Here is a 14,253-nt window from a genome sequence, read left to right as displayed (position 1 = left end):
TCGTTGTGGTGTTCAGGATCTAGCTCCCTGACCGGGGATTGAACCCATCCCCCTGCACTGGGAGCCTTAGCTACTGGAACACCAAGGAAGTCCCCCTCTTTCTTTTCTGGTGTCTGTGTTTGGTAAGAAAATTCTATGATTTACCTCAATATTGTTTAAATATTTTCAAGGCAGAGTGTGATTCTGCCGTTTTTCTTTTTTTGGTTTTTGTTGAAAGAATAGATAAAAACATGGATACATAAAAAAGGTACTGAGACTACTAGAGTTGGAATTAGGGAGTGAGTGAGGATCAAGTGGTAGGGAATACACTTGTGTTTCACATTCCCCTTCTCTTCTTCTTTGGTCCTTGGCAGATGGAATAGTTGTATTTTTCTCATAATCCTCATATGCAAAATAAGTGCTCAAAAAAGAAGCATCATTGAAGGGCTAGTACAATGCTGTGCTGGCAGAAGCTTATTTCTGGTAGGAAGTGTCCTTGGGTGAGGTGACATTCTATTACAAAGCAGAGGCTTGATTTAATTAAAAGGTCCAATGCTCTTGGTTTAGGATATGGGGCAAGGTGTATGCATTCTGCCTGGCACTTGGTAGGCACATGATAAATATTTATTGAAGAATTTCTGTGGCCTGAGCCTTATTTGTGGCTGGAGATGACATTTATCTTCATAGCATGCTATGGACTCATCAAATCTTAATGATTTATTGAATCATTATTGTCATGTAATAAAGTTATGATTGATTTTTAGGAAGGCTATCAGGAAAAATGATGAAATATTTATGAAAGATGCTTGGAATAAAAAATTCAATGTAGAGATTCCTCAAACAATTAAAAATTGAACTACTCTAGGATCCACCTATCCCACTTCTGAGTATTTATCTGAAGAATATAAAAATTCTAATTTGAAAAAATATATACACCCTCATGTTCAACAAAGCATTATTTACAATAGCTAAGATATGGAACAACCTAAGTGCCCATCAACAAATGAAGAAATAAAACATGCAGTATATATACACAATAGAATATTACTCAGCCATAAAAAAAGATGAAATCTTGCCATTTGTAACCTGGATGGACCGTAAGGGTATTATACTAAGTGAAATAAGTCAGATGGAGAAAGACAAATACCACATGATTCCACTTAGATGTTGAATATAAAAGCAAACACACAAAAAGACCAAGAATAAATGAATACACTAAACTAAACCAAAACAAACATGTGGACTCAGAGAACAGAGCAGGATCACAGAGGGGAATGGCCAAGATGACTAAAGAGGACCAACTATATGGTGATGGATGAAAACTGAATTTTTGGTGCTGAGACTGCAGTGAATACAAAAATAGAAATATAATGCTGTACACATGAAACTTACATAATGTTATATCAGCTTTACCTCAATGTAAAATAAATGTCGAGGGCTTCCCTGGTGGCTCAGTGGTAAAGAATTCACCTCCCAATGCAGAAGACACAGTTTCAATCCCTGATCTGGGAAGATTCCACTTGCCTTGGAGCTACTAAGCCCACAACTACTTTGCCTGTGCTCTAGAGCATGGGAGCCACAGCTATGAAGCCTGCACGCCCTAGAGTCCATGCTCTGCAACAGGAGGAGCCACCACAGTGAGAAGCCTGTGCACTGAGACTAGAGAGCAGCTCCCGCTCGCTGAAGCTAGAGAAAAGCCTGAGAAGCAATGAGGACCCAGAACAGCCAGTGAATAAAATTGTAAAAAATAAATAAAATTTAAAAGTTCCGTCTAAATAGGGAATATTATATTCTGAAATATGTCCGGGAAGGGAGAGACATACATAATAACAGTAAGTAAACCGTCTTTAATTTTTGCCAAGAGTGCCGATTAGCCTTATTGCTCTTTTGGTTATACTGTAAGGAAGAATTAGAAGTAGTTACTGATTTGAGAGGAAGTGCTTCTGCATAGAAGTCCTAGCCATTTATGAAGACCATATTTTGGGAAGAATTCATCATCGTCTTCTGCTCTTGGGGAGGGGGAAGCCCACGATAGGTCACTGTGTCTCTGAACTTGAGGACAGTCCCAGATGGTGCATCTGGGTAACGAGGCTGCCTGCTGTTGGTGGCCAAGGCTGTAGTGTCACTGCTCATGCCTGCAGGGCATCTTCATGAGAGTCCACAGATGGACAGTCATCTGGGAGAAGGGTCGCTTTGTGGGGAGTGGGAGGTCGATTTCCCATTCATCACCATGCTGGCTGATTTCCTGACAACTTTATTTTCTGATATCAGACTAGTCCTTTTGGTCTTGTTCATGCTTTTTCTCAACTGATACATTCTTCTGAGATAAACAAAGGAACATGTCTGCGTATGTCAGCTATTGCTTGCTATTTCAGCTACTCTGGCAAGGTTGCTGACACCACGGTGCACAGGAAAGTGCTCACTGATGGACTTGGGGTGGTCTTGCTTTGACACTGAAGCCCCGCTCCTCCCCTTGCCTTCCCTCTTGTTGTTGTTGGTCAATTGCTAAGTTGTGTCTGACTCTTTGAGACCCCATGGACTATACCTGCCAGGCTCCTCTGTCCGTGGGATTTCCCAGGCAAGAATACTGAAGTAGGTTGCTGTTATCTTCTTCAGGGGATCTTTCCAACCCAGGGATTGAACTCGTGTCTCCTGTGTTGACAGGTGGATTCTTTACCACTGAGCCACCAGGGAAGCCACCTCCATCAATTCAAGGGTCTGAGATGATCTATGGGATCAGTGGGGCTGGATGTCCCCAGAGATGTGGCACCAGGAAAAAGTCACCCCAGGAAACACATCAGAAAGTCATTCACAGCTGACAAAGGCAAGACAGCTCTGTCCACCACACAAACAAAGCATAATAACCACAGGAAATATTCACACCTCGTTGAATCCTGCTAAGAAACCCTAAGTAAATATATAAAGTCAAAATATCTGTAATATCCATGTGGATCACAGTGTAGCCTATAGGATCATTAAATGGATAATTTGTTATTATAGAACATATATCACTATATATTTAATAGATGAAATTATGCTAAATATTACTTAGGAGACCTACTTTCTCTTCTGTTAAATCATAATGCCAGCCATACTGTTGTAAACCCTATACAAATGTTTATCCGTAAGTAAATGATGTAAGACACCAATTTCATTCCATTGTGAGTCTGACGGTTTTACTTAACCCTTCTGATGTTGGGATTGTCACATACGGGGTGTAGGACTGCATGGATTTCCTATCCCTGTTGGGGCTGCTAGTTATGAAAAATGAAGGTTTGTGCTCATCCAGTTCATCGTTTATACTTCCAGGGCCTAGCACAGTGCCCTACTTGACAAGTTGTTTTTTTTTTTTTTAATGAAAATTTCTTTGTTTTTTTTTAATGAAAATTTATTGGTGAAGAATATCTGGCAAATATATATATATATATATATATATATATATATATATATTTCAGTGGGCTCTGAGAATTGTGGTCTGAAAGTCTGTGCACATCTCCTAGGTCTGGTTCTTCCTGAGCAGTGGTTGCTTGTAAGCCAGCTTGTCTAAATCCAGCCTCAGACCCGTCCCTTTCTTTGGCCCCGGTGTCTGTGTGGGTATCATCATTCCTTCGTCTCGCCCCTGTGTCTGTTTTTGCACAGTGTGGTAAAGCCGTGAAAATCTCTTAGGAAGTTTTCTTTAGAGATGCTTCTTGCGTTCAAAACGCTACCTTCTTTAGTCTTTCTCTCCTTTAATATTGACCTGCTGGTTGATCTCTCCATTTTACCCCTTCTCTTTTTATCCAGGCACTTCCTGTTCAGAAATCGAGAGTGCCTCCCTGCAGTCTGTAGGGAGAAGGCACACGCCTTGGTCTGCGTTCTAGGGGACCCTGCACCTGGTTTAACTGCAGCAGCTCAGTTGTTCGTCACTCTCCGCGTACCTGGCCCTCTGCACCTGCAGAGCCTGCCCACAACTCCCGGCCGTTCCTGTTTGCTGTGAGCCCTGGACAGACAGTCCCCGCTCTGCTCACTGGACATTTAACCTCTGTCCCCTTTAATGTGAGTTACATTCTCAAGCGTCATAGGTCATGCCGCACAATAAATTATTATGGGGATTTGACTTCGGCTTCACAGTTCTTATCCTGAAATTTGGACAATGGTGGCCTTAAAATGCAAGATGAAATTTAAAAAGGAAAAATTATCTATTTTATGGTTGATGGTAAAACACAAACAGATATAGAACCCCAATTTGGGCATCCCTTAGACACTTAGAGTGAGAGCTGCTGACTTAAAAAATAGTCACAACCTGAAAGTTGAGACTTATGTTTTATTCTGTGGAAATTTCTAGGACTTAAGCCCAAGAGGCAGCATCTCAAGTAACCCTGAGAGAACTGCTCCAAGGAGGTGGCAAGGGGGGAGACTCAGAATATATAGGAGTTTTGCAACAAAGGGCAGGTAGTCTGAATATCAAGAGATAATTAAAGAAACCCAGATGTCTTAAGGAATTTAGCACTTTGCTGTATATGGGATGATGCACGAGTCTGGGCTCACTGCAATCTGTCCTTTCATATGCACCTCACATCTGGGGCCAGCGCACTGTGATTTGCACATCCTGAGTGCCTCGGTGCTCCCTGTCGGGAGTGGCAGCAGCCTGGCAGCTGTTGATGGCAGGTATTTTTCTCCTTCCTGAGTTCCCTGGAGGGCTGGGATCACTGATGAGTGTGACATCCTTGTTTATAGATACGGCAAGAAGTATTCCAGTTCTCAGTGTTGGCGTCAACTTTGTCTCCCACATGGCCACGTGAACCTCTGGGACCCCCACCCACAGGTGCAGGGCTGCCTGCTCTGCAAGGGGCCCCCTGGGGACGTGCCCTGGCCATGTGCTCTGCGGGGACCACACTGTGCTTGCATCAGCTGGCATGTTTAGCCGTGGGATGGTGGTTCTGCTACTATCATGTTGCCTGCCCCAAGTCCAAGGGTGTGATGGCCCCAAACACACCGTCACACTGAGGCGCTTGTAATGATTTCTGCAGAGCATGTGGCTCATGTCACAGCCTGTCACGGGGGAGGGTCTTCTCGGAGGGTGACCACCCTCTGCCACTCAGTCACTTGGCTGTGCCATCCAGCTGCTCTTGCCTCCATGTGTAGGACAGTCGGTGCCATCCCAAGGAGGGGATGCCTGTCACCTTGGCCCTGGGGACACTCGGATCCCCCTGCAGCACTAGGGGTGGGCAGCCCTTCCCGCAGGGACTGGCTGTTTGTTCCTGGTGAGATGGTGCTACAACTGTGCTTGGCGTACTGACCCTCAACCCTGAGCCAGGGCGGGAGAACATCTGGTTACCAGATGAAGCGGCATTGTAGGGTGTGATGTCCCAGCTTTTTGCTTTGTGTGGGAACTGACATAGACAGGTTCTAATTTTTAATTTTGCCAAATAAGGGCATTAATGAAAATCTACTCATCTCATATTCTGTCATAAGAGGAAAAAAAAAGCCTAAAATTACTGCATGAGATGTTATTAAATGGAATAGATTTAGCTTTGTGATTCTTACTTTCCTCCGTTCACTGAGACTGGGTGAGAACTGGTCCAGGAACGGGTGCCCTGGTCCTAAGTTTGGGAACCATGATTCTGTGACCCATGTTCATTTAGTGGAGTTTTAGGTCCTCTTTTAGTTTGGTAACTAGGGCACCCTCTCCCCCTCCTCCTTCCCCTACCATACACGTCTTTGCAACACCTTCAAACTACTGGCTGTGATGGCTTGTCCTCTAATTATTTCCTGTGTGGATATCTTGTCCCTTCCAGCCGAACTGTGATGCTAGGTAAACAGAAGGCACTGAATAGCTAATCATTCGAATTTATTTCTGTAACATATGCTGGTCTGCTGTTTGGAGGACTGCAGGCTACTGATGTGTGTTGTGGGTCTGTGTGTGTGTGTTTGGAAGTCAGCTGGAGTCCTCTATACGCATAGGAACATAAATGAAGGATGCACATTTTTGAAGAATGAGGGGCTTCTCAGGTGGCACTAGTGGTAAAGAACCCACCCGCCAATGCTCGAGGTGGGAGAGACGTGGGTTCAATCCCTGAGTCGGAAGTATGCCCTGGGAGGAGGACATGGCTACCCGCTCAGTATTCTTGCCTGGAGAATCCCATGGACAGAGCAGCCTGGAGAGTTGCAAAGAGTCAGACACGACTGAAGCTACTTAGCACGAAGCACAAAAGCTCTGCCATAAGAAAACAAGCCCGTGGAGCTTTCTCCATCTTTCTCTCTGTTTCCTGCAAAGCTGGAAGGATGGACTCCCTGTTTCGTGGGTGTGGCCCTACATGTGAGTCTCTTCAAGCTCCCCTCATTTTTGATGATTTAATGATTCTGCAGGGTGTAGCCAGTAGCTGAGATTCTTCCACAAAATATCAGAATTGTTTTTCATTTTAATGTTTTTTATTTTTAAAACGTCATAAAATATTTCTCAGAGTGACAGCTGAGCTTCAATATTTATGACTTTCTGATTGCTCTAGCAGTTTAGAAAAAAAATTTAAAAATGAGCCCTCAAGTAAAATTTAAGTGGAAAAGATTAAAATTCAGAATTATGGACTTTTAAATATTTGAATAAACACTCTTGGCTGGGAAATTTTATGTGCCAGTCCTGGTTTCCTTACACTTGACAGTCCTTGAAAAAGGACTGAAATTCTTTCTTGAAAATATATAGACTGTGTTATTTTTGGAAGATAAACTTTTCTGTGTCAGCACAAATCCCCGTACCCCCAAACTGTCCGCCTGCCCACCCCCAGCTTCTAGACTTCTACTTTTGGCTAAAAACCAAGCACAGGTGGGGAGCACGTGAGTGGGTGAGATGGGTAAGCGACAGAACATCATTATCTTTGGGGTGTTTTAAACTGACACCCACACGGCTGACTTATCGGTATGTGCTCAACACTGTTCAGTCACTTCCATTTTGGGACATTCTCATTGTTTTCCCGAATGAGTTTTCAGGTTCAAATGTATTAAGTATTAAGACTAAATTAGATTCTCTTTCCTTACCCCAAATGCAGCTGTTTAATTGCTTTGTGATTTTGTGATTGGTTTCTCTTCTTCAAATAATATGTTTCTCTAATGATTTAATAGATTATGTTATTCATGCCTGATTAATCTTTTAGGAGGGAAGAATAACCTGTCTCCCTCCCTTCATGGTGTATGTAGTGTAACTTTATTACTATCAATTCAAGCTGCCATAAGAAAGGTTATGAATATGCCTGAGAAAATAGACACCATTGAGACAAATAATCTCAGAAGGGGAATAAGGCAGGATCCTCTCTCCCCAAAAGAGACTCACTATAAATGAGAATTTTATTAAACTTCATTAAAATGTTTACATCTTAATAAGACCTGAGACCTGTGGCATTTTATTGTCTTAGTTTTTTTCTCTTTCATTCATTCTTTCAACACATCTTCTGAGTGACACTGACCCTTGTCCTAGGTGCTGGGAGAATAGTAGCAAATAACTCCAAGAAAAGTTCTGGCTTTGTGAATTCTATGAACTTTTTTTTTTTTTTTTAAATAAAAAGCTTACTGTGTGAGCTTACTGAAGTTTATATAAAAGACTTGATTATATATTGCAGCCTTATTATTAAAGAAGCCAACGTGACTCATCTGAGATTAGATTCTTAGGGGAGCATAGTGCACAGGGTGGTGGTAAAAGACCCCTTTTCTAGACCTGGGGTCCGAGCGGTGGTGGGTATACATTGTGGAGCCTGAAAGTGACCAAGGGGCGAAGAGAAGGGACATGGGAAACAGGAAATGTCAGTGTTGTTTACAGTAGGTATTGTGACCACATTCTCCCAAACATTCTAAACAGCAGAGGAGAAAATCATCCTTGTGTTTGGTCCAAGAAAAAGGTTTTACTCAAAACAATATCTAAAAAAAATGTTGGACTTGGCCAATTTTGGGATTTTGCACATGAGGCAAAACCTTAAGCAGAGCCGACCTTGTGTGCATGAATGCTACAGTTCTGAATGAGAAGAAGGCAGAGTTGGGGAATACCTCTCTCATCTCCCATTTACCCTTTTCTGCCTCTGACTTACTTATCCTTACCCTCAGCCCCCATGGCAGGGTTTAGACCTGGGATTCTCAAGGGCTTCCCTTGTAGCTCAGTAGGTAAAGAATCTGCCTGCAGTGCAGAAAACCCAGGTTCGATCCCTGGGGTGGGAAGATCCCCTGGAGAAGGAAATGGCAACCCACTCCAGTATCCTTGCTTGGAAAATCTCAGAGACAGAGGAGCCTGATGGGCTATAGTCCACGGGGTGGCAAAGAGTCAGGCATGACTGAGCGACTAACACTTACCTAAACCCCTACTTAGAAATGAGCCACTCTGCTAAGCTTCAGTTTCCTCATCTAGGAAATAAAAATAAGAATACTAGCTTCAGAAGGTGCAAGTGAAGATTAGTTATAATCATACTGGTGCTTTGTACTCAGTTGGGTCCAGCTCTTTGCGACTCCATGGACTGTAGACCACCAGGCTCCCCTATCCATGGAATTCTCCACGTAAGAATACTGGAATGGGTTGCCATTCCCTTCTGTAGGGGATCTTCCTGACCCAGGCATTGAACCCAGGTCTCCCACATTGCAGGCAGATTCTTTACCATCTGAGTCACCGTTCAGTTCAGTTCAGTCGCTCAGTCGTGTCTGACTCTTTGCGAACCCATGAATCACAGCACGCCAGGCCTCCCTGTCCATCACCAACTCCCGAAATTCACTCAAACTCATGTCCATCGAATCGGTGATGCCATCCAGCCATCTCATCCTCTGTCGTCCCCTTCTCCTCCTGCTTCCAATCCCTCCCAGCATCAGGGTCTTTTCCAGTGAGTCAACTCTTTGCATGAGGGGGCCAAAGTATTGGAGTTTCAGCTTCAACATCAGCCCCTCCAATGAACACCCAGGACTGATCTCCTTTAGGATGGACTGGTTGGATCTCCTTACAGTCCAAGGGACTCTCAGGAGTCTTTTCCAACACCACACTTCAAAAGCATCAATTCTTTGGTGCTCAGCTTTCTTCACAGTCCAACTCTCACATCCATACATGACCACAGGAAAAACCATAGCCTTGACTAGATGGACCTTTATTGGCAAAGTAACGTTTCTGCTGTTGAATGTGCTATCTAGGTTGGTCATAACTTTCCTTCCAAGGAGTAAGTGTCTTTTAATTTCATGGCTGCAGTCACCATCTGCAGTGATTTTGGAGCCCAAAAAAACAAAGTCTGACACTGTTTCCACTGTTTCCCCATCTATTTCCCATGAAGTGATGGGACTGGATGCCATGATCTTCATTTTCTGAATGTTGAGCTTTAAGCCAACTTTTTCACTCTCCTCTTTCACTTTCATCAAGAGGCTTTTGAGTTCCTCTTCACTTTCTGCCATAAGGGTGGTGTCATCTGCATATCTGAGGTTATTGATATTTCTCCCAGCAGTCTTGATTCCAGCTTGTGCTTCTTCTAAACCAGCATTTCTCATGATGTACTCTGCATATAAGTTAAATAAGCAGGGTGACAATCTACAGCCTTGACGTATTCCTTTTCCTATTTGGAACCAGTCTGTTGTTCCATGTCCAGTTCTAACTGTTGCTTCCTGACCTGCATACAGGTTTCTCAAGAGGCAGGTCAGGTGGTCTGGTATTGCCATCTCTTTCAGAATTTTCCACAGTTTATTGTGATCCACACAGTCAAAGGCTTTGGTATAGTCAATAAAGCAGAAATAGATGTTTCTGGAACTCTCTTGCTTTTTCCATGATCCAGCAGATGTTGGGAATTTGGTCTCTGGTTCCTCTGCCTTTTCTAAAACCAGCTTGAACATCTGGAAGTGCACGGTTTATGTACTGCTGAAACCTGGCTTGGAGAATTTTGAGCATTACTTTACTAACGTGTGCTGCTGCTGCTGCTAAGTCTCTTCAGTCATGTCTGACTCTATGCGACCCCAGAGAAGGCAGCCCACCAGGCTCCCCATCCCTGTGATTCTCCAGGCAAGAATACTGGAATGGGTTTCCATTTCCTTCTCCAATGCATGAAAGTGAAAAGTGAAAGTGAAGTCGCTCAGTCGTGTTGGACTCTTAGTGACCCCATGGACTACAGCCTACCAGGCTCCTCCGTCCATGGGATTTGCCAGGCAAGAGTTCTAGCATGTGAGATGAGTGCAATTGTGTGGTAGTTTCAGCATTCTTTGACATTGCCTTTCTTTGGGATTGGAATGAAAACTGACCTTTTCCAGTTCTGTGGCCACTGCTGAGTTTTCCAAATTTGCTGGCATATTGAGTGCAGCACTTTCACAGCATCATCTTTCAGGATTTGAAATAGCTCAACTGGAATTCCATCACCTCTACTAGCTTTGTTCGTAGTGATGCTTTCTAAGCCCCACTTGACTTCCCATTCCAGGGTGTCTGGCTCTAGGTGAGTGATCACACCATCATGGTTACCTGGGTTGTGAAGATCTTTTTTGTACATTTCTTCTGTGTATTCTTGTCACCTCGTCTTAATATCTTCTGCTTCTGTTAGGTCCATACCATTTCTGTCCTTTATCGAGCCCATCTTTGCATGAAATGTTCCCTTGGTATTTCTAATTTTCTTGAACAGATCTCTAGTCTCTGTTGTTTTTCTCTATTTGTTTGCATTGATCGATGAGGAAGGCTTTCTTATGTCTCCTTGCTATTCTTTGGAACTCTGCATTCAGATGCTTATATCTTTCCTTTTCTCCTTTGCTTTTCACTTCTCTTCTTTTCACAGCTATTTGTAAGACCTCCTCAGACAGCCATTTTGCTTTTTTGCATTTCTTTTCCATGGGGATGGTCTTGATCCCTGTCTCCTGTACAGTGTCATGAACCTCTGTCCATAGTTCATCAGGCACTCTATGTATCAGATCTAGTCCCTTAAATCTATTTCTCACTTCCACTGTATAATCATAAGGGATTTGATTTAAGTCATACCTGAATGGTCTAGTGGTTTTTATAAATATGATGTATGTGAAAGTGCTTTGATACAATTAATAATAAGACAGCATCATAACTACTACTTCCTTAAGGAATGAAAGTAAAACTCTGAGAAACACAGGAAGCTCTACATTAAAAGAGTGCCACATGGAATGGCCATGGGGTGGGTTTGTTTGTTGATCAGATGGTGCCTTTAATTAGATCATGTGTGAGGTTTCACATTCTGCCCATGGAAAGCCTTATTAAACCCGACTCATTCTGATCCCCAGTTACTCACTCTCGCCAGGCTGGTCCCAGATGGAACTTTATAAGGGACGTACTTCCTGTAGATATGGCCGACCCTGGAACATGGAACGTCAAACATTTCTCCTCCACACATCCAGACCTACAGAGGGGAAATTGGAAGTGCAATAAAAAAGAAGAGTGCATTTCATACAAAAGGCCCCAAATTATTAGTAAGAGTTACACAAAATCTTAAAATCTCTTAAAGTCTCTGTATCAGTAATTTCTACTTATCAATAGTTAGCCAGGAAAATAAACCCACATTTTCATTTTTTTTATTTATTTTTTAACTGGTGGGAAATTGCTTTGCAATTTTGTGTTGGTTTCTGCCTACAGCAATGCAAATCAGTCATATTATATATATATATATATATATATATATATATATATATATATATATGTATATATATATATTATCACTTTCCTCCCGAGCCTCCTTCCGTCCCCCCATCCCACCCTTCTAGGTCATCACAGAGCACCAGGCTGCTCTCTCTGTGTTATTTAGCAACTTCCCACTATTCTATGCATGATAGTGTATATATGTCAATGCTACTTTCTCAATTTGTCCCACCCTCACCTTGTCCTACTGTGTCCACAAGTCCATTCTGTACTAGTTTCATCAGTACCAGTTTTCTAGATTCGGTATATATGTGTTAGTTTTTCTCTTTCTCACTTATTTCACTCTATGCAAGAGACACTAGGTTCATCCACTTCACTACAACTGGCACAGGTTCATCCTTTTATGGCTGAGTGATATTCCATTGTGTATATGTACCGCAAGCTATCCATTTACTGTTAATGGACATCTAGGTTGCTCCATGTCCTTGTGATTGTAAATATAGCTGCAGTGAATATTGGGGTACCTGTATCTTTTAGAATTGTGGGTTTCTCAGGGCATATGCCCAGTGGTGGGATTGCTGGGTCATTTGGTATTTTTATTCCTAGTTTTTAAGGAATCTCCATACTGTTCTCCATAGTGGCTGTATCAGTTTACATTCCCACCAACAGTGCAGGTGGGTTCCTTTTCTCCACATCCTCTCCAGCATTTATTGTTTGTAGATATTTTGATGATGGCCATCCTGATGGGTGTGAGGTGATAGATACCTCATTACAGTTTTGATTTGCAGTTCTCTAATAATCAGTGATGTTGAACATCTTTTCATGTGTTTATTGGCCATCTGTATGTCTTCTTTGGAGAAATGTGTGTTTAGGCTTTCTGTTCATTTTTTGATTGGGATATTGAGCTGTATGAGTTGCTTATATATTTTGGAGATTAACCCTTTGTCAGTTGCTTTGTTTGCAATTATTTTCTCCCATTCTAAGGGTTGTCTTTTCATCTTGTTTATAGTTTCCTTTGCTGTGCAAAAGCTTTTATATTTTATTAGGTCCTATTTATTTATTTTTCTTTTTATTTCCATTCATCTAGGAGGTAACCCCACATTTTTAAAAGCTCAGATTCATAAAAGTATACAACCAAAATATTAGTTCACTAAATCCAATTTACATAGACATGTTGACATTTTGAAAAGTTGTAGTAGAATTTTATTACAGCTATTGCATTACATTGGGGTTTGATGGTTAGATGTCTTATTTATATAGATATTTGTTTTGACAATCTTGTGGAATAATTTGAGGAAATAACATTGGAATTTAAATGTCAATTAAAAATTTAAAGTGTAAACATGAAATTTCTAACACTGGTGAATGAATGAAAGAATATAAGCATATCCATACTTTACATCTAGATTCTGAAACTTTCAGTAGAGCTTACTTAAAAAATCCGAGTTGTGTTCTAATTTCTCCCCACCCCTGATCTTTTCTTAGGTACAGAAAATAATTGGTTAGCAATGTGAACTCAAGACATGGAAAACTCAGGATATCTGTTAAGATGCTGTACTTAAATTTAGTAACAAAAATTAATTGGTTGTATTTTACCATGACTACCCACTTGAACCATTAATCATGGTTTTATATAACAGGCTGCTACTGCTGCTAAGTTGCTTCAGTCGTGTCTGACTCTGTGTGACCCCATAGACGGCAGGCTACCAGGCTCCTCCGTCCATGGGATTTTCCAGGCAAGAGTACTGGAGTGGGTTGCCATTGCCTTCTCCTGTAACTGCATAGTGATACACTAATTCAAACTTATTGCTATGGGGGAAAAACACCATTTAATGAGACATGAAGACAAAGCACAAACCCGACTAAGGGAACACACGCTGTGGACCACAGCATGGCTATGACCAGAGCAAGTGGGGGGACGGGGGAGGGGAGACGGATGGGTAAACTACAGCCTCGGGGGCGGGGGATGGGTGGGAGGCTGGGGTCTGGATTGATGACGACTAAGCATGGGGTCGCACAGAGTCGGACACGACTGAAGCGACTTAGCAGCAGCAGCAGCAGCAGCAAGCAGACAACAGGATGAGACAGGAAATCAAAACCCATGATGTAACAGGCTACTTACTATAAAATAACTAATAAATGCAGGCTTCATATATACTAGATTTTTAAACTGTTTTCATTGCAAGAAAACAATTTAAAAGAGAGTTAGATAATGTAACAGTTTTTTTTACATTTTTTTTTTTTTTTTTGAAGACATGAAATTTTTGACTTGGTCTATTTTAACCACAACATTGCAATTTCACAACTTTGAAAGAAAAACTTTTAATTTAGTAGAAATTCTTTTTTTTTTTTTTTATAGTTTATCTCTGTCTTTATTTTTTTTTTTTTATTTTTTACCATGAGGTACTTTAGTTATTTTCAGTATTCATCCCACTTGCATAATATCTAAGACAGAACTATGTCATACCATATTCTTTTTTTTTTTTCTGAAAAATTTCACAATATAATGTTGATAGTTTACCATGAAGAAATTAAGAAAAGAGAATAGTTTCTAATGTTTATCCATGTATTGACTGTTCGTAGTGCTCTTTACTCCTTCCTGTATTTCCCAGTTTTGTTTTGATATTATCATCATTCATAAAGGACTTTATCATTTTTTATAGCTCGTGCATGCTTCCTTAGCTTTCATTTCTCTGAAGGTGTTTTCACTC

At 41.6% G+C, this 14,253-nt stretch overlaps 1 protein-coding gene and 1 long non-coding RNA gene across 2 annotated transcripts in view; one reads left to right on the top strand and one right to left on the bottom strand.

The window, feature by feature from the left end:
* LOC147366558 (uncharacterized) overlaps positions 1-14,253 on the top strand; it is a 357,719-nt gene that overhangs the window by 48,602 nt on the left and 294,864 nt on the right. Inside the window, exon 2 of the long non-coding RNA XR_015169365.1 lies at positions 3,763-4,014. This is a non-coding gene — a long non-coding RNA (uncharacterized LOC147366558). The remainder of the gene's footprint in view (positions 1-3,762; positions 4,015-14,253) is intronic.
* Positions 1-14,253, bottom strand: part of LOC147366560 (polypeptide N-acetylgalactosaminyltransferase-like 6) — a 68,139-nt gene that overhangs the window by 15,658 nt on the left and 38,228 nt on the right. Inside the window, exon 2 of the mRNA XM_086414633.1 lies at positions 11,199-11,306. Coding sequence (XP_086270759.1) covers positions 11,199-11,306 — 108 coding nt within the window. The remainder of the gene's footprint in view (positions 1-11,198; positions 11,307-14,253) is intronic.

This window comes from Bos grunniens, chromosome 8, assembly GCF_055505025.1.
Source record: "Bos grunniens cultivar Pamir isolate PY7600 chromosome 8, Bosgru_T2T1.0, whole genome shotgun sequence".
Classification (NCBI taxonomy): Eukaryota; Metazoa; Chordata; class Mammalia; order Artiodactyla; family Bovidae; genus Bos; species Bos grunniens.
The sequence above is the reverse complement of the archived record's forward strand: the minus strand, read 5'-3'. Positions and strand labels throughout refer to the sequence as shown.